Source organism: Etheostoma spectabile, chromosome 5, assembly GCF_008692095.1.
Source record: "Etheostoma spectabile isolate EspeVRDwgs_2016 chromosome 5, UIUC_Espe_1.0, whole genome shotgun sequence".
Taxonomy (NCBI): domain Eukaryota; kingdom Metazoa; phylum Chordata; class Actinopteri; order Perciformes; family Percidae; genus Etheostoma; species Etheostoma spectabile.
Genome location: NC_045737.1, coordinates 24,396,444 through 24,415,653, shown reverse-complemented (window position 1 = coordinate 24,415,653; position 19,210 = coordinate 24,396,444). Strand labels below are relative to the sequence as shown.

The 19,210-nt window shown below is 42.1% G+C and overlaps 1 protein-coding gene and 1 long non-coding RNA gene across 10 annotated transcripts in view; one reads left to right on the top strand and one right to left on the bottom strand.

The window, feature by feature from the left end:
* Positions 1–18,987, top strand: part of pbx3b (pre-B-cell leukemia homeobox 3b) — a 61,134-nt gene extending 42,147 nt beyond the window's left edge. For 2 of the 9 annotated variants that reach the window (XM_032516648.1, XM_032516649.1), the window contains exons 3-11: positions 5,699–5,940; positions 6,931–7,121; positions 8,136–8,271; positions 9,348–9,377; positions 13,351–13,516; positions 14,128–14,205; positions 14,617–14,729; positions 15,548–15,637; positions 17,219–18,987. In XM_032516648.1, coding sequence (XP_032372539.1) covers positions 5,699–5,940; positions 6,931–7,121; positions 8,136–8,271; positions 9,348–9,377; positions 13,351–13,516; positions 14,128–14,205; positions 14,617–14,729; positions 15,548–15,637; positions 17,219–17,311 — 1,139 coding nt within the window. In that variant the 3' untranslated portion in view covers positions 17,312–18,987. The remainder of the gene's footprint in view (positions 1–5,698; positions 5,941–6,930; positions 7,122–8,135; positions 8,272–9,347; positions 9,378–13,350; positions 13,517–14,127; positions 14,206–14,616; positions 14,730–15,547; positions 15,638–17,218) is intronic. The other 7 variants (XM_032516650.1, XM_032516651.1, XM_032516653.1 and 4 more) reach the window with 5 other exon arrangements.
* Positions 14,015–16,895, bottom strand: LOC116690003 (uncharacterized). Its single transcript, XR_004332125.1, has 2 exons — positions 16,756–16,895; positions 14,015–14,163 (listed from the first exon to the last, which is right to left on the bottom strand). It is a non-coding gene; the product is annotated as an uncharacterized LOC116690003 (long non-coding RNA).
* Positions 18,988–19,210: the final 223 nt, after the last annotated feature.

Here is a 19,210-nt window from a genome sequence, read left to right as displayed (position 1 = left end):
ACACACACACACACACACACACACACACACACACAAGCACAGCGAGTGACGGTGGCTCTTGTTTACCCAGCCCTCCCATCCTCCCTCGCTCCCTCACTCTCCTTTCATCCTCTCCCTCTAGTCTCATGTTGTGTGTCACTTCCCACAAATGTCAGTGCCACCATGGGACAGTGATTAATTTTGGTGTGCTTGGCAAAATGTCTTCAAGATGTTTGTTTAGGTCGTCTTTTTCCCACCCCCTTCACTCAAACCAACTCCAAGCATGTCTTGGGTGAGTGGGTTGAGAGTGGCAAGCCCCCCCCCACACCTCACAGGAAAAAGGGGGTGGGGGTGTGGGAAGGGGGGGCTCATCATCATCATCATCGACGAGGGACAAAGGCTACCTGAACTGACAGAGATCTTCTTTCCTGACCAGAGCCACTCTGCACCAGCACCACCTCCATCCTGCTGTCTGTTTAGTGTGTGCTGGTGGTGTGTGATGGGAGAAGTCTTGACCTAGCACTGAGGGGCTGTAACACTTCACTGTCAGTGCGGCTGATTAGCTTATCACTCACCGCACTGGGAGGAAATACATCATCATTCTAGACAGGGATTCCCCTGTTTAGGGCTCATTCCCTGTTGCCATTTACTCTGCATTTAATCACCTGTGTCCCCTCCAGTTTTTCAGTTTCATCCCTGAAGCCAATCCTTTCAAAGACAACTTTCTTCCTTTCAGGCGTGTTTGTAGTGAAATCAGAACAGCAACATTATGTGTGTGAAAGCACTGCTCTATGTTGCGTAAACGTGCGTAGATATTTGCAAAAGGAAATGCAGCATTCAATGGGCCACCTTCCCCGAATGAGTCTCTTCAGCTCACTCAACAAAGAAAGTGAAACTCGCAAAGTGGCAAATGTGCTTTTGCTTCCCCACAGTGTGGTATCAGGTATGGTAATTACTCCGCCATTAACGTTGGGAATAGTTAATGTGTATTAATGTGTTAATGGCATGTTAATTACTGTACATGCTGGAGAGAGAGCCCGCAGGCATTCTCTCAGATTCTTTTGTGCCATGTGGATGTAGGCCAAGCTTAAAAAAGCCTTTAAGAACAGCGATGAAAAAGGATGCTTATGTTTCATTTGTCAGAACAAAAGATTTCCAATGGTAATTTGATCCAGCTCCCCCCGCTCCTGGAGCTGAAAGTCACTGATCCAGGCGCCACGACAAAAGAGATGATATGAAGTCAAAGGAGACGTGGAACGCGGCTGCAGTGACACTGGCCTCTTTGTGAAATGGATACTCTAAACCCTCTGTAGTCTCTAGTGTGCTGCTTTGGCAGAGGGTTTTAATAACACGGTGGATTAGAAGCCTTGGATCCTGAGTGCCAAGCCAGAGTTAAAGCTCACCTTGGACGAGCCTCAGTAACAGGCTAGATGCCACGGTTCTCCTCCTCCTCCCCCTCCTCCCCCTCCTCCTCTGAGCCGCCTCCCTGCTCACACCGTCTACTCCGCGGATTTAAGAGAGATGACCTTTGCAAATATTGACAGAAAATAAATTCTGTTTCGATTAGTAAGCTTTGGAAGACCTTTGCCGATCAATGCAATTAGACAAACAGCGTGTCGATACGTGGCCAGATTTTTTCAAAGGGAGCGCTGGTGAGGAGAGGGGCTACAGGAGAGCAGGGTTACTTGTGATGAACAGGATGTTTTTTGGAAACATCGGCGGAAGTAGCAGCGACACGGTGCGTATAGTCAAACCCGGTTAAACAGACAGGACCACATTCTGCGAGCAGCAACATTTAAATGTAGCGTCACAGAAAAGCATTGAGAAATTTCAGTGACAAAAAATATGCCAAAAAGTCAAATCTCTGGCTATATCTGCACAATGCACTGCTCTTCTCATGTATTGTCTGACATCTGACAGTGCATTCAGTGCAGCAGAATGAAGTGGAGAAGCCCAGAGCCGAGCCTTCCCTCTTCAGCAGGCCACATTAACCCAGCAGGGCTCTGCCTTTATGGCTCTCCTGCTCACACTTCAGTGATGAGAGTAAACAAGCAGCGGGCCAAAGGTCAGCTAAGCCCACAGAATAAAAGAGGGCACAGGGGGAAAAAGAGGTGGGAGGAAAAGGAGAGCGGCCCGAGGCAGTGCTCAGATCACTGTCAGGGCTTCAAGCAGGGAATGATGTACGAGACAACAGCCCAGAACCGGAAATGATTATAAACAGAGAACAGGGGAGAGTATATGAGGGGAAAAGGGCTGTGTTGTCTTTATGTGTCAAATTTGTTACTTCCTCGGATCTGATACTGACGGTGAAACCTGTAAAAAATGAAAAGAGGAGCCGCCCCTGACTGATAGGGATGGATTAATCACAGTGTCTCCTTTTGTCTCCGCCACAGAGGAGAAATGAGGAACAATCATATAGGCAAGTGCCTTTTGTCCCACCCGCTCCACCTGTATTGTTGAATGACAAATGAGGCAGATTATGGACATGTTACGTTATTTTAACAATTTCAGATTTTTTTTCTCTCTCATTCTTCTACATCATTAAATTCATTCTCGTAATTAAGTGAGCCGGCATCATCAGAGTTATTTGAAATAACCAGACCATGTATAGATTTTTCATTCTTAAGTTCCAACTGCTCGCAGGCTTTACCAAGGTGACACAACTCCCGTACTTTCCCTTTTGCACTGAAATTAATCCCACTTTGACTGTGGATGTGGATTAAAGCTCAACTCGGGTGCCCAAACTTGTTTTAATACCCATATCATCAGACAAAAACAGGATAAAGATTTGAGCAGGCAAGCAGCATTGGCAGTGCACGGATGTGACTGTGGCTTTGCGAAGTTACTATACAGATTTGTCAACCACACAGCAAATTAAAGATATTATCTTGCTCAAGCCTATTTTGTGGAAGTCGTGTGATGATGCCGAGCTTAGACAGTGAATCCGCAATCTTTAGCTCCACCAACAAAGGTGCACAGCAAGACAGAGATATATTGCACCTTTTTTTCATCTTCTTTTTTTCTGTAAGCTATGTTTTCTTATTTTTCTAATTCTTTAGTATATGAGATGGACGCATCATCCCTGCCAACATGTGTGTTATGAAGGGCCAGCCATAGCTGCTGTGGCACAAATACACCCTGGTGGACTACTGCAGGGCCGTCTGCTACTAGGGGCCGCACAGTAATCATTTTTATCCTGCTGATTTCCCAAATAGAAATGGACACGTATGATAAAAATGTCACAGCCACTTGGCATGTCAATGGACTAACAGGATTACATGTCACTTTCTAATGTCCCACTCTGTTTTCCTTTGCCGTGAATGACCACATTATTGCACACAGGAACTTTGAGGTAATATATGGAAAGAGACTAGTAGCTCTTTATGGCCTGTGATTATTTAGCTTGAAAGAAACCAGTGATTTATGCCCATTTAGCTGAAAAGCCCTGTAAATCCCCTCAGCTGCTTTTCCCTGGATATAGAGTGAGTGGAGTGAAAGTGACAACTGGGTTTGGTGTGGAAATGTACGCTGCGTCCCAGAGTTATATTTAATATACCTGACATGAAAAACATACCTACCTACTTACCACCACCCGCAGCACAAAGTGCAGCCCACTGAGCTTGAGCTGAATCAGAGAGTGGGAGTAAATACTGAATTAGGAAAATATGAGCTGTAGTGGCAGACAAACCACCAGCTATTAGAGCATGTTGAGATATGTAGCCATGCAGGCTGGTCAGTCAACATTTGAATCATGTGCCATTTTGTTTTCATGCTGCACAAACTGGAATAAAAACAGCCGAGCCTGTCCAGAACGAGAGCTTTGGGTGGAGTTGCGCAGATGCAGTGTGATGTGGATGAGGGTTAGTGGAGCAGCGGCATATTGTCCACATGGATGGCTTGGCTTGGCTCTGCAAGCCTGATAGAGCCTTGTCCAGCATCTCAATGTCTCCAACACAAATAGCCACATTCATCCACTCCTCTCACACCATTACACCTCAAAGACCCAAAGCCAGCCGATCCATAAATAGAGGCAAATTTGTTTTTTCAGCGGCACTGCAGTCGAACAAAACACAAACAGAGATGAAAGCATCAGGGGAATGGCTACAATATAATGCATTTGTTAAATTTGTTTTACTCAAGAATATGTTTATAAGGAAGACAGAAAGAAGAAAAGGTTTTCTCTTGAGCATTTCGTCCAGGGGGTGGTGTGCAGGGTCAGTCGGTCAAAGCGTGGTAAAGGGGCTTCTCTGATTGCATGCCTACTGGCTGACACAATAGAGCCACTAATCTTCTTATTTAGAATCCAGTTGCTGGCCATATCTTAATGAAGCTGTAATGAGCTGTTGAAAATCCCTGAATTGCGGAAGGGATTATTGAATTGAAACATCTCTGGTAATCATAATGTTCGAGTAGCCACTCAGTATTTACTGCCCATTGAGCTACATTTGTATCCACTTATTAGAGTGGAATGCACCAGCAGTGTTCTTTTGTTTGTTTATTCTCTGTAAAGCCTGGCATTGGGGTTGCATTGCCAATGCATCAAGGTGTGCATGTACGCTATCTGCTGGGTGATTACGACTCGCTGACAGACCAGCGAGACAGAAAACCAGAGGAAATAAACAGCAGGGTCTGAGAGCCAAAGAGGAATTCATGAATGAGCACTTTACATAAATTGACTCTGCACTCATTTTGCCGTATGTAGATTTTTAGTCCACCAGCACATTTTTATGACTTCTTAGAATATTACAAAATCAGGATAGTAAAATAATACAAGATTCAAACCTTATAAGCAAATTGAAATTAGGTTACTTTTTTGGAGTTCCCAGCATTCACTGTGTCAAAGACAGAGACACTCACTAGAGGTATAGTTTTCTGTTTAGCATCCTTTCGCAGAGTAGAAGTGCCACTTCACCATTGAGCATTTGTCAGTTTATGGATGTTGCTGTCATGTCAGCCTTCCCGTACACACAGTGTGCAGCGCAGTGTGTAAATAAAAGAGAACAGGCATAGACATGGGCGACAGAAACACAGCACATACACAGTAGGCACCCAGTTCATACCTGCAGGGGAAATATCACACTATAGCAGACTACACAGACATAATGATTTTAATTGCTCTTAAAGGAGACATATCATACTCATTATCAGGTTCATACTTATATTTTTTGTTTCTGCTACAACATGGTTACATGCTTTAATGTTAAAAAAAACACAATATTATTCTTATAATGTCTGTCTAAACATAACTGCATTCACACTCTGTTTTAGTCTATTTAAGCCCCAATCCTAAAAAGTCTGCTTTGGTTGGTCAACATTTCTGCACTCTCAGAGTCTCTGTACCGTCATTCCAGCCAGGGAATGACTGTAATGGCACTGTAGCGGCACTTTCTACCTATATATCGTCTAGTTGTGACATCACAACCGTACCAAAGTCCTGATGGCACATTTAAATGCTGCATTTCTGAATATGGGCTGTGTGCATTTCTCTGTGGATTGAGTGTTTTAAAACTTTGACAGTATTTATACTGCACCTGACCTGCCTCATAATAAAAGACAAGGAAATCACACTCTTCACAATATAGGACCTTTCACAAATTCAGTGGAGGCCTATTTGATCTGTTTGATGTGATTATTCATTATTAGTATTATTTGTTCAAGTTTTACTGTCCCTGGAAAGCATTAGCTCAGCCCTTTGTTCCTGTGTTGTGTGTTGCTGCAGGTCTCAGCATCCGTGGTGCCCAGGAGGAGGACCCCCCAGACCCCCAGCTCATGCGTTTAGACAACATGCTGCTGGCAGAAGGCGTGGCGGGACCAGAGAAAGGCGGCGGATCCGCTGCAGCCGCGGCTGCAGCCGCGGCCTCTGGCGGGGCGGCCGACAACTCCATCGAACATTCTGACTACAGAGCCAAACTCACCCAGATCAGACAGATCTACCATACGGAGCTGGAGAAATACGAACAGGTGAGGTTAAGATCCTCCCTAGAACAGCTCCAGGAGTCTTTTTCTTTTTGTTGCCGTAAATACCACTCCTCCTCTTCCTCACTTCCAAGAAAAAAGCAGAATAACATCAATTAATTTTTTCACCATCAAAAGGTTTAGATAACCATGTGTGACTACCAGCTATTTCAATTTTCAGTGTTGACCTATTGAGGTGTATTTAATTGCTTCAGAACATCCAGAACAGCTTTTTGACTGCATTAGCAAGAAATCTGTGGAGAATATCCATGATAGGGGAGAATGTGTTTTCAGCTTGGGGAAAAACAATTCCAGTATTATTCAGTGTGATGAAGCTGATTAAAGAGATCCAAAGGAGAGCCTTAGTCATCTGTGTTAAATGAGAGTATGATCAGCTCCTTCACCTAGCACTTTGAGCCTGCCATTTAACACAGGCATTATGGGCGAAAATAGAAGGTGTAACAGTGATGCCTCAGCAAGCCAGTGAGGTAAATTAGACTAATTTACTCCGGGCTCTCTGAGAGAGGAGGTGGGTACGCGGGGGCACACAACACTTCGCCTGGAGTAAATGCATCTTTCTTAAGGGTGTTTCCAGGTTTTAATTATCTAAATGTAAATACTTAACGAATTTTACTCAGAGTAATGAGCTAAAGTGTGCACTACGTAAATGAGTTATTCTAATTAATCATGTATGAACTACTGGTTTAACGAAAAGCTGTTTAAATTCGCTCTGCATTAGGGCCAAGCCAAATTGCAAATCTGCATTTATATTCAAAGATGACTTCACCTATTATGTCATCAACGTAATGTACAAACATTGCACTCTGTTAAAGCTTTTAACAGAAAAAGCTTGCATGTAATAAACTCATTTTCCGACATGAAAAATGTACAAAACTTTAGTCTCAGTCAAAGAGCTTTTCTAAGTTCACTGCTGTGACTTGGGACATTTGCAGAACTCACGTCGCCTACACTTTTTGTCTCTTTGTCACTTGGCAGGCATGCAACGAATTCACCACCCATGTGATGAACCTGCTGAGGGAACAGTCTCGTACGCGGCCCATCTCTCCCAAAGAGATTGAGCGCATGGTGGGAATCATCCACCGTAAATTCAGCTCCATCCAGATGCAACTGAAACAGAGCACCTGTGAGGCTGTCATGATCCTGCGCTCCAGATTCCTTGATGCCAGGTCAGTGGATCGTGCAGTGTATTCAAATACTTCATATATGTTTGTGCGTGTGTTTATTATTTAGAAACCTGTGTTGTTTCCGTATGACCTATTTCAAGAAATTCAGTGGGAAAGGCCATTTTTTAGACTGTGTGCAGGTCGGAAGTTGGTTTTTCCTCTCACTTTTTTTTCTGGCACAGCACACAGTATGAGCACTGCAGAGATGCATGATTTTAATGATGTCCATGTTCCATGCATTATCCATTTTCAAGATAATCAAGGCCCCCGCACCTGAGAACAGTTAAGACCAAATGAAGTGGAGACCAAGTCATGTGTAATGGATGGAGGGGAGGTCATCAGCAGGTGTTGTGGATTACTCTAATCACTAACAGTGTGGTGCACTGTGGCGCTCTGCGGAGAGCGCCGGGGCCAAACAAGCCAAGTGGAAGCACATTTTGCTATGTCCGCTGCCTGTGTCAAGCACAGTAAACAAGGCAAAATAAGCAAATGCTCACCAACACGATAAGTAGTGCCCTTGGGAGGGAAGGGGACCCAGATCTAGTTAGAATTTGCTTGTTTCTACTCAAGGTCCCTGGGGCTGTGGCACTTCAGGAACAATGCTCAACTGTGCATGCCGTGATTTCTATAATGTACCGAGATGCACTCCGACTGGGCTTTGCGCTCCATCACAAAGCCCACCCATCCGCTGCACTAAACTATACACATTACACGCTTGGACTGGAGATGGGAGACCAACAGACCAAATTAAACATTGTATGTGTTTTGTGACTGTGATTGTTTGTTCATGTGTGTATGTGCTTGTGACTTTATTGGTGGGAGTCTGTTCTTTTTCTGTGTGTCTCTGAGCAGGACACCATATTTTGCTCCTGAGGGCCCTTTGAGCCCATTCCTCATTATTTTCACCATTTATGTGTGAGATTGATTGTGCAATTTGTGCAATCCAAATGGATAAGTTAATGCCCGGTCCTGCTAATAGGCTCGCTCTGCCTTTCTCTGGTTGTGCTCCCCATTCAGGCGGAAAAGGAGAAACTTCAGCAAGCAGGCGACTGAAATCTTGAACGAATATTTCTACTCGCACCTCAGCAACCCGTATCCAAGCGAGGAGGCTAAAGAGGAGCTGGCTAAGAAGTGCAGCATCACAGTTTCCCAGGTGGGTAGTGCTCACTTAACAGTAGCTGGTGGGTAATCAGGGAGGGAAAAGGCTAAAGTCGAGAGGGATAGTTACCGTAGGTCACACCGCCAAGACACAATGTCTTTAGCTAACCTTGACATTGTGGCTGCCTAATGATGCTTCAGTCAAGGCTGGTCCCAGTCAGTCAGAGCAGGGCCACCGGGAGGGGAGGCCTATATCATCTTGGCCTCAATCAAAAGCACTATGCTGTCCTTACTTAGCCGCCCCAACGCTGGGTCCCCTGCCATTTTCCCCTCTCATTCCCATCTACCATGTGTGCTCTCTCTCTGTTGCCTGGTCAGTCGCTAAGGTCATAAGCTGGGAAGACAAATGGCATCATCCATTACTTTAAGAAAAGCAGTAAAAGTCTTGTGCTTCAACATGATTCCGGCTATTTATTTGTATGTTTGCTGTTCAAGCAACCTCGCAGGGCTTTGCTAATTCTCAGCTATATTGAATTGAATTCAATTTTATTTATAGTGTCATATCACAAAAGAAGTTATCTCAGGACCCTTTACAGATAGACTCTAGACCCCACTCTTTAATTTGCAAAGACTTAACATATTCTCACCCCCCCACCCCAATGAACAAACATTGAACAAGCATTGGGTGCAACACTGGCGAGAACAAAACTTCCTTTACAGTAGCAGGCAAAAACCTCAGACAGAACCAGGCTCTGGGTGAGCGGCCATCTACCGCTGCCAGGTGGGACATAGAGACACAGATTTACACAGATATGATTCATATATATGATATAATTCAGAAATAAATATTGAAATATTATTTCCCCACTTTATATATAAACCTGAAGGCAATATATCCCCCCCCCACAGTATTATTATCCTGTGCTCTCTTTTTCTGCTGTAATTGTGACTACATTTTTTTATACTCTATTGTTCTATGGTTGTCCTCATGAGACACTATATCACAGAAACATGCATCTATACAATAATCTGCAGTGTTTTTTTCTGTGTTGGGAGGGGGTGTTGAGGGGTATATTGAGTGTAGTCATGAAGAGTCAGATACTGTAAAAGCCCATTCTTTTTTGCCTTCAGGGGGTGGGAAGCACCATCACAGTGTCACAGGTATGTCATAACTTCTCCTGATCCACTGTTTTCATTTTTTTTGTTCATGTATGTAATAGCTTCACAATTTTCCACTGCACAGAACCTCCCTCCCTCACACCACTGGATCAATGCTAATGCTATCATGAAATGAACAGTATTTCAAGTTTGAATTCTTTTAATTTGAACAAAAAAAGAGTGGATAATGAGCATTTACATCCCACCTTTACGTCACACAAGAACAGACAATTTTTGATTGATTCATATTTTTTATGAACTATACCCATGTTTTCACCATATTATGTGTGTACAAATGTGTCACATGAATTTCTTACCTTTTGGCTATTGTTTACTACATTATTTATTTACTTTTGTTTGTCGTAGAGCGTCGACTAATTGTGTGGTCTTTTGAATCTTCAAACTGAGCTCTGAAATCAGTTTTAGCCCCCCTTACTTGCCCTGTGCTTGCTGTGTGCTTTATAGCGGTTAAAGAAATGGCCAACGACCCTCACAAATGGAGCTCCACTCTGCTTTCTGAGTGCCGCACAAAAACAGGTCACCGTTCCAGTTCCCACGAGAACAAATCAGTCTATGCAGAAATTAGAGGGCTTTTAAAAATTCACTTGAACTCATCTCAGGCCCCATTAGTGGCGAACTCCTCGACCAGCGGAGGCCACTGCAGACATTCTTATTGACTTATTCTTAGTGCTTTGGCTCATTTTAAGTGAGTAACAAAGTCGGGGGCTCGACATGATGCCGAGTGCGCCGTAAGTGTGTTATCCCTCACCGTGCCCCGGCCTTTCAGAGTTGCAAAACCGCTTGCTGTGGCCACTCTGAGGGCTCAGCGGAGTCATTTTTCAAACACCCGCAAAATACTTTTTGCGGGCTTTGTTGATTACACAAGCAGTTTATTAAGTAAAAACCATTCGTCGTAAATGGTAGACCAATATTGGTCCGCAGCTATGTTCAATACATCATTGCTGACGAAACACCCGGCATCATTTAAGCAGGGGTCATTTAAAATGCGAGTGATGCACATCATCTTCCCTGAGAATGAACGCGCTTTACCTCAGGAGATCCCTGCAGCTCAATGCCAGTGTTTCAGTTCAGTCTAAATGCTGCAGTGATAACCTTGAACAGAAAAAAACTATGTCAGTGCGTCTGATTTTAGTACATACTGAGCCCTAAAAATACAATAAGCTATTGCCATTATTACAATTACCCAAGTGGCAGGATTCCATCCCTCGTGTCACTGTGCTGGGCTCCTGAATGAAGACATGCGATTGCATGTGGTTTGTGTCAGGGTTTACAGAGGGCATTATTGATTTAATGTGCGCCAAATGTTCGACATTTTAGGCAGACTCCTGTTCAGAATCATTTGAATTGCTTAAATTTTTCTTCTGAGTGACACTTTTCAATATTTCAGATTGTAGTGAATTCAGAGAAGCTAAGAATTGAGCTTTTGTTCATTTTTAATGCAACCTGTATAATTGATGATAGTACAGCTATTGAAACCACCTTTTGCATTCGTAGTTAAGGCTTAGAGTATTGTATTCTCAGATATATTGAGATCATAGACAGACCATGCATTGCCTTACATTGACCAGCGAGGAGTATTGACTTGAAATAGGGTGAAATAGTTATGATTATTAACCGCAGCTCCATGGCCTCTCTAGTGGGCAGCAATGAAGGCAACGGTATCGTTTTCTTGGGAGGAGTTCGCATGGTCATTACACAATCGCTGCCTTTGAGGCTGCTGATGTCAGGTAATTCAATCTCACAACCTGGCTCTCACCACACATAGGAGTCAATTGAATGCATGGCCTGCCACAAGATAAAAGGGAATTAGTTCTGTAGATTGGGTTGTGCTCCACACCTTACAGTGCCGTGCATTTGTTCAATATTTAGTTGAACCCGAGGATCACTAGAGCCAGAGTTCAGTGAGCAAGAGAGAAATGTTCATGTACAGAGTGGAGCAGGGTGCTGTGTCACGTCCAGAGGATTTGATGCCAACGCTGCTGACTCTCTCCGTGATTGTAACACCATATAGTGGCAGAATACAGTCATGACACACTTTATCATAAAGAAGAAAAGCAGATTAAAGTAATTCAAGTTTATCTTTCAACTTTTCCTAACTTATGAAATAGTCACATTTGAATATAAAACGCTAGAATTAACATGCATCACTGCCCTATTTGGTTAAGAGGAAAAAAAGCAACCAGTGTCTATCTACCACTGTTACTTAAGGATATAAATACGTCTTCATGTGCAAACACTCCAACTGACATTTTAATAAATGTAGTTCTGTGTAATACACTGTTTGCATAAACATTTTGTGAAATTAAACAGACTGATGGGCTTTAGAAAACATTTTCTCTGATTTCGAGGGGTTTGTGCTCACTTTGTGAGCTGTCTGAAAGAGCGAGAATATTGCCTCGTTTTCAACTCCACAATCCACCATAAGCAGGTTAAGTAAAAAGGATGATGGCCAGGGCTTTCATTGCTTCCAATTAAACCTTGCTTGTTAGTTTAACCTCTAGGTAAACCCATCAAACAATTGATGTCAAGGAAACCCTGCCAACAGTGGGCCTCGCCTGAATGGTCATTAATTTTAATTGCCTAGATATTAAAGATTTAGAGCACAGAGACGTGCAGGATAGAAATGATCTCATGTCCTGCAAATCCAGTCAGTTTTTTACGCAACAGCATTGGCGGGCTGCTGGGGATATTAAAATTTAAGCACATGGGTGGAAATTAAATAAAGCGTCATTAGGGGCAGCTGCTCTTTGGCTGGTCCAGCCGTGGGCTGCAGGGCCTGAGAAGGGGGCAGAAGCGCAGCGACAAGACACTCTAATTTATAGAACCATTAAAAACAAGCATCATATCATTATTATACCACTGTTATTGCGCAGCATTCACACGTAAGGTTCACCCCTCATACAACTTTTGAGGGTCTGACTGATGTTGGATGTCATCATTTAAAGTCAATTAAATTAGCTTTTCCAACTGTTCTGAATCTGAATCTACCCAGTTTCACTCAGCCTTTAGAGTTCAATTTCCGTTTGGTAAAATATTTCATCTTTTTTTTCTCCCAACACATCAATTAACACTGACTGCCCCGATGATCTGTGTTTACTGCTTCACATGTCTGCAGGTCTTTACCCTCCAACTCTTGTTTTTGATAATTACAAACAAAAGTTGCTTCCCGAATCACTGAGCATGCATGTGTGCTCACTCTCTCTCTCACAAACACACACACACACACACACACACACACACACACACACACACACACACACACACAAAAAGTGTTTCATTGCTGTATTTATGTTTTGTTATTTTCAAACACTAAAGCACAGCTACCAAGGCCAGCTCTTAATTAAGGCCAACTGTTTATTATATTACTGTTAAGGTGGTGTGCATGCTTTAATAGGACTTTTAGTCAAATGTTTATCAGAGATATACAATGTTTTTTTGTTTTTTTTTCTGTTCATGTAAAATATGAAATGCTGCCTCACATTACCCTGCCCGTTTTACATCACTAATATTAACTAATTATAATTGTATTTACAAAAGGTGTCAATCACCTAGAGTCACTGATCTGGAATCAGTGCGCTTTAGAGGGTAAAATGTGAAGATATATTTATATTTTACTGAGGGACATGTTAGGATTTGTATCATATCAGGCCTGATTTAAGAAATATATACATAATGCATTGACTTAAGTGTGGAATAGGAGCCCCTTGTGTTTTAGTTTTGTCAGGAGACAGATCCAAGAGCATGTCAAGCTCCCATCCATGAGAAGACACAAGTGGTTCCTGATTATGGCTTAATTAGCTTGTGTACCCGGCGGACATTACTGCAGGGGCTGGGAATTGGGTACTTGATGGACCCACACATGACATCTTGAAACAATCACACTGCTCAGTGCACGGTGCTGTGGCTGCTTGACGTCTGACTCCTCTGCTCCTCCTCCTTATGCTCTACCACACAGGTATCCAACTGGTTTGGCAACAAAAGGATCCGGTACAAGAAAAATATCGGCAAGTTTCAGGAAGAAGCCAACCTGTATGCCGCCAAGACCGCTGTAAATGCAGCACACGCTGCAGCCGCTGCAGTGCAGAACAGCCAGGCCAACTCTCCTACCACACCTAACTCCGGTAGGCACTCCTGCAAATAGACAAAAAAAAAAAAAAAACGACCTGCCCTCTACCTCAGCTCTTAACCCGCTGCCTACCTGCCTCACTCTCTCATGCACCATTCACACAGGCGAGAGTGACAGAATCTGCTCCCAGCTTGGGGATCACAGTGTCTCCTGTCTATAAGACAGTTGATGCCAAGCAAACTCATGCATAAAGAGAGCGTTCCTGACTTGTGAACCGAGAACACATGTATTTTTGGCAAAAAAATTCAGATTGGATGCCAGTGGGATTTGTTTTCCCTTGACTTTCTGTCAGCTTCCTGTCATTTGTAATGTAATGGTATGTAGTCCCACTGCATGGTAGTGCTTTATTTTTTGTTTTATTTTATTCGCTAAATAAAATGACAGATAATTGCTGGGAGCATTTGTACCTACAGTAATAGTATTATATCAAAATTGCATTATATGTAGTTCATATTGAATAAGAGTCATATACAACACAAACACAAAGCCTAAATGGAGGCCATGTTTAGTCCGGTTTAATGAGTAATGTGATGCTGAGTTTGGACTAGGTTGACCTGCGTCGGGATGTGGTAAGCTTATGAAGTGGTCCCTTTTTCTTGCACCCAGGATTCCAGATGAAAGATGAGGAGTTTCAGCTGGATTCTGCAGAGAGCAAAAACACTCTTTTAACCAACATGTTTACTGGTACTGGTCTTTTCATAAGCTTCTTATTGTCCTTGTCATTTACCATGTGATACCTCCCTGCCAATATTAGATTGGAAGTAGGTGATGTGGAACAATTGGGAGCTTAAGCGACCAACCACATATAGAGCCAGCCTCCCCTCCTCCTTGTGTCGTGTGATTTTCATTTCATTTGTGTCTACTGCATTTGTTCTAAAAGAAAAATCCCCTTCAGTCTTTCTGCATATCGTCCTCTTCTGTTTTTCTTCACCCTTGTAGTCGCCTGCTTTATGGGAGTCTTTCTCCTGTGTATTTGTCTGCTTGAGTTTTGGGTCTGTGAATGCAGACACATGTGTGTGTGTGTGTGTGTGTGTGTGTGTGCTTTCCCTTTATAGCCTTCTCATGTATTCAGCTACTTACATCCTCCCTTTCCAGGTTCTTCAGGTTCTTTTAACCTCCCAAACTCTGGGGACATGTTCTTGAGCATGCAGAGTCTGAATGGGGATTCTTACCAAGGGGCACAAGTCGGAGCCAATGTACAGTCACAGGTAGGATCAACAATCAGGGACAGTTCCTGACTACCAGCGCAGAGAGCTGTCCTTGTCTTGCCTGTGTACTGAGCCATCCACAGTGCAGTCTGAAACACGTTAAAGCAAAAATGACAAAAGGAAAAAACACGCTGCTCATGCGAGGAAGCAGTTTAAATTACCACAGCGAGGCCACCTGTAACCTCCAATTGACCGAAGTGTTTACTGACTATTTCGCTTTGGATGGAATATTTTGGCAGCCAAAATATAATCCCACCCCACAGCAATAATGCCGCGAAGCAATTTCCAAACATCTCAAGTAAAAAAAATTTTTTTTTAAATTGTGCAAATGCATTTGGCTTTGACTTGAACTCTTGGGTTGGTATTGGGTTTTTGGTACTGTGTTCCCCGCCCCCTTTCTTTCTGTATTTCTATATATTGCTGTCTTCCTGTCTCATCTTGTTTTAGTTTGTTGATGTCTTCCATTTTGTGAGTTTAATGCAGCTGCAAAACTGACACACAATTACTACCATGCAAAAAAAAACTATGCTCATTGATGACTTAAGTAAAACATAAAAGCTAATTTCGAACATTATTGTCATTTTTATAGCCGCTGTAGAAGATGTCATAGATCTAAGCATGCTAGTAATGTCAGTATGCCTACCGGTATGTTGTTTCATTAGGAAATCTATTAGCTGTGTTACACATGTGCTGTCTCAGGAGTTGTGATTTCACACTAGTCAGTATCTGTTGCTTCACTGAGCATGTTTGCACTTAGCGTTGACCTGCTTTGAGACACTGAGTTGACCAGCTTGTCCACCTTGTCTGTCCCCCTTTAGGTGGATACCCTGCGCCATGTTATCAATCAGACGGCAGGATACAATGATGCTCTTGGGGGGAACACAATGTATAGTCCACACGGCTTAAATGTGAGTAGAGCTTTCAGTGGTTATATGCTGCACGGGTATAAGCAATAAAGTAACAGTACTTTAGGTTGCATTATTGCAGATACAGATAGACATAATATTCCATGTGTTTTTAGCTACCCCAAAGCAGATGAAGTACCGTGTCACTTTGTCAGCTGATATGAATAAAAGTTTAACAGAACACGTTACACAGCGGGGGGAATAAAATCTCCAGCTTTACTTTATTAAACAGCTTTCAATATTTTGTTTGACTCAAACCAAAAATGAGATTTTTTTTCGCACGTTGCACGGTATCTATTGCATTTAGCAATTTTTTTTCCAGAATGCTTCACATAATTTTCCATAGCCTTATCTCCATGATAACATATGAACACGTGACCGCCCGCAGCCTTTTCCTAGACGATGAAATCCATCTTCCTTGATGAGGTTTTATATGGCTCCTTTTTGTAAAGCAGCGCACAATCTGAAGCTATCAGGGTAAAGATTAATTCTGTTGATGAGGGAGGATGAAGAGAGAGGGAGGGAGAGAGAAATAGTATCAGACAGCTCTCTCTCTCACTCTCTCTTTCTCACTGCACTATATCACAACCTCAGTATTTGCTCTCTTCATATTGATATGCCTGTTGTGTAAAACGAGCGCATAGCTACAGTCTAATATTATTTAAAGCTTAAGCATCAAAAACACTTAGACTGCTGCATTACTGCAGCAAAAAAAAAAAAAAAAAGTAGTTATCTGAAGAAAGAGTGAACACATTTTATGTAAACAAATAGTGAGGGGCTGTTGCCAGCATTCCATGCTTTTGGTGTCATGTTGGCTTTGCTGAAGCCTTATTGCTATAAGCTCTTTAGACATGTCAGCTCCTACCAGGATCAAGTGTTTTTTTCACTTTCTCACAAGGTTTCTCACTTGCATGCACAGTGTAGACCTGTGCCTACTGGCTCACCATGTGCTCTGCATGATCCATATAGGAAAACAGCAGCACTGAGCGACGATGACAGCAGAGAATCAGAGCAAAGTATAGTAACGGAACAATTTTCAAATCAAGTCAAGTTGTGGCAAAGCTCCTATATTGTAGCAACAAAGCTAAAAGTTCCACATGGATACATTAGCATAGACTAACCTTTAGCTTTGTTGGTGGTGACGTAGACAGATCCAGTAAAGGCTAGATCATGCCAGGAGCAAAGCAAAGTCTCTCGGAGTGGCCCTGCCCTGTCACTTTCACTCAGCTCCCCCCACCTCACCCAGCCCATGCCCTCCCTCTCCCTGACTGACAGGAGAATATGTAGAGACAAGCTGTCCGCCGCTGCTGAAATCTGCTTAGACACCGATTTCAGGGACTGCTCCCATTGGTCAGGACACAAGACAAATTTCCGAGATGCTGATGCCACTGTAATGCAAAGACTAATTGCACGGCATAAACATGTTAATATCAGCTGACACATTAGTGCAACAAGAATCTATATGATTTTCATTTCCATTTTTTTTGTGTTGGAGTGTTTTGTTACATTTTGGGGGGATAAAAATGTACCAAGCTCATGTTGCAGAGTGTGTGATTGTAATCTCAACCTTTTTTTGTGTACCAGGCTAATGGGGGATGGCAAGATGCAGCGACTCCGTCTTCTGTGATATCTCCGACAGAAGGACCCGGAAGTGTGCACTCCGATACCTCGAATTGATCTGTTGTTAATGCATCTTCTCCTCAAAGCTTGGCATAGGACTATTTTCACTGGCTGACCAACTACAGAGGATACACACAAAAAAACACAACAGATTGTTTTTCCCCCCGTACTTTAACATTTTCCCCCACGCACCAAGCCAAACACATCCTCATACATTAACACCCAGTGTTCTCCTGGTTGTTCAGTGTTTTTCTTTCTGTCTCCATAAATCCGATGTGATCACCATGCTCTTATTTGTTTGTCGTAGGGGTAAGCACACACAAACAGAAAACAGCCTTCCGATGATACTCGGTAAACTTTCAGGATAATTAGCTCCTCCAAACTTAAAATACTGGATGACACTTGCGCATTTAATGTGACATTTTAAGCGCCCATTTGTTTGATTCTTGATTTAATTACCACTTGCCATTTTGATAATTGGGTTCTCTTTCAGTTCTTACAATACATAGATTAAAGCAGCTGTTTCTTTGACTGTAATGTGCTTGCAATCTTGTCCAGCAACTTAACAATGCTACTGTTGACAGCTCAATGGCAGCTTTGTAGTTACTTTCAAGATTTATTTTGCCTTACAGCCGTATACATTAGTACAAGGAAATGGCTTCAAACTCTGGAACATAAAGAAGTGTAATTGATTGCTTGACTATAACATGACACGGTTCCATATTTTATAATTTGATGTTTAGTATGTACATATGTAAACATTTTTTTTGTACTACTTATCAACAAATAATACACAGTATATCATTCCTTCATGGCGCACAGGAGCAGGCCCCGTTACGCAGGAAAAGTTGTACATAATATAGCTTAAGAGTAATTATACATCCCACCAATCAAAACACAGCTTTATTACCTCATTCAAATTCATGAAAAGAACAATAATTTCCAATTTCTGTAGCTTAGAGTGCTCACTTACTACCTCTAAACAAAATCACCACCATAGTTTCTTTTGCTCTTATTTAATGTTTTCCTCTAGTTACTTTAAAGACATCTTGTAACACTGTAAACTCTTCATCCTCTATGTAATCTAATGTATATTTTAATCTTTTAATAAAATGCTGTTGCTGTACCGCAACTTAAAATGACAAAAATAAAAAAATGAAAATGATTACAATATTACTACCATGAAAAAGAGATGGGGAGGGTGTGGGGCGGTGGGATGGTGAAGAAGAAGTTGTTGGTCTGTGACTTTTACGACGGGGTGGGGGGGATGCGATGAACATTGTTGATAAATTAACACCAAACAGTGAAACTGTTGTAAATACTGAAGAAGAAGAAGAAGAAGAAGAAGAAGAAGAAGAAGAAGAAGAAGAAGAAGAAGAAGAAGAAAGAAAAAAAACATTTTGAATGTTGCTCATCTTGTTACTAAATTATGCAGAAAAAAAGAGAAAAAAAATCACTATAAAAACTGTAATGCATAGAGGTTTCAGTATTCAGAACTGTACATTTTCCAGCTCTGTCCAACAGGGTTCAAAACGTCTTTTTTTCTCTTTTTTCTATTGTATGTGATTCTGAAACAGAAAAAAGTCATGACAAATGATTTGTGGCAGTGATTCTAATGTATTAAAGATGTTTAGTGTTACTTTCTAACCAGACTACACCCTGGACTGAAAAGTCTTCCTTGTGGTAGTTGTGTGATTTCAAACATGAATAAAACCTTTTGCTTTCATGACACAGCAAGTTGTGCTTTCTTTTCTTGAATCAGTGAAGGAGACTTTGCACTTTTCTTGCACACAGACTGAAAATTAATTTAGGCCTGTACATCTGCTGCCTCTTTCCCTCATCAGTTATGAAACATCATGTATTTTCATGTTGTATAGTGCTTATTTACATTTGCTTCTTGTACTCATTCATTGAATATAAATTCCCTTTAATATATCAAAAAATGTACTGTATTCA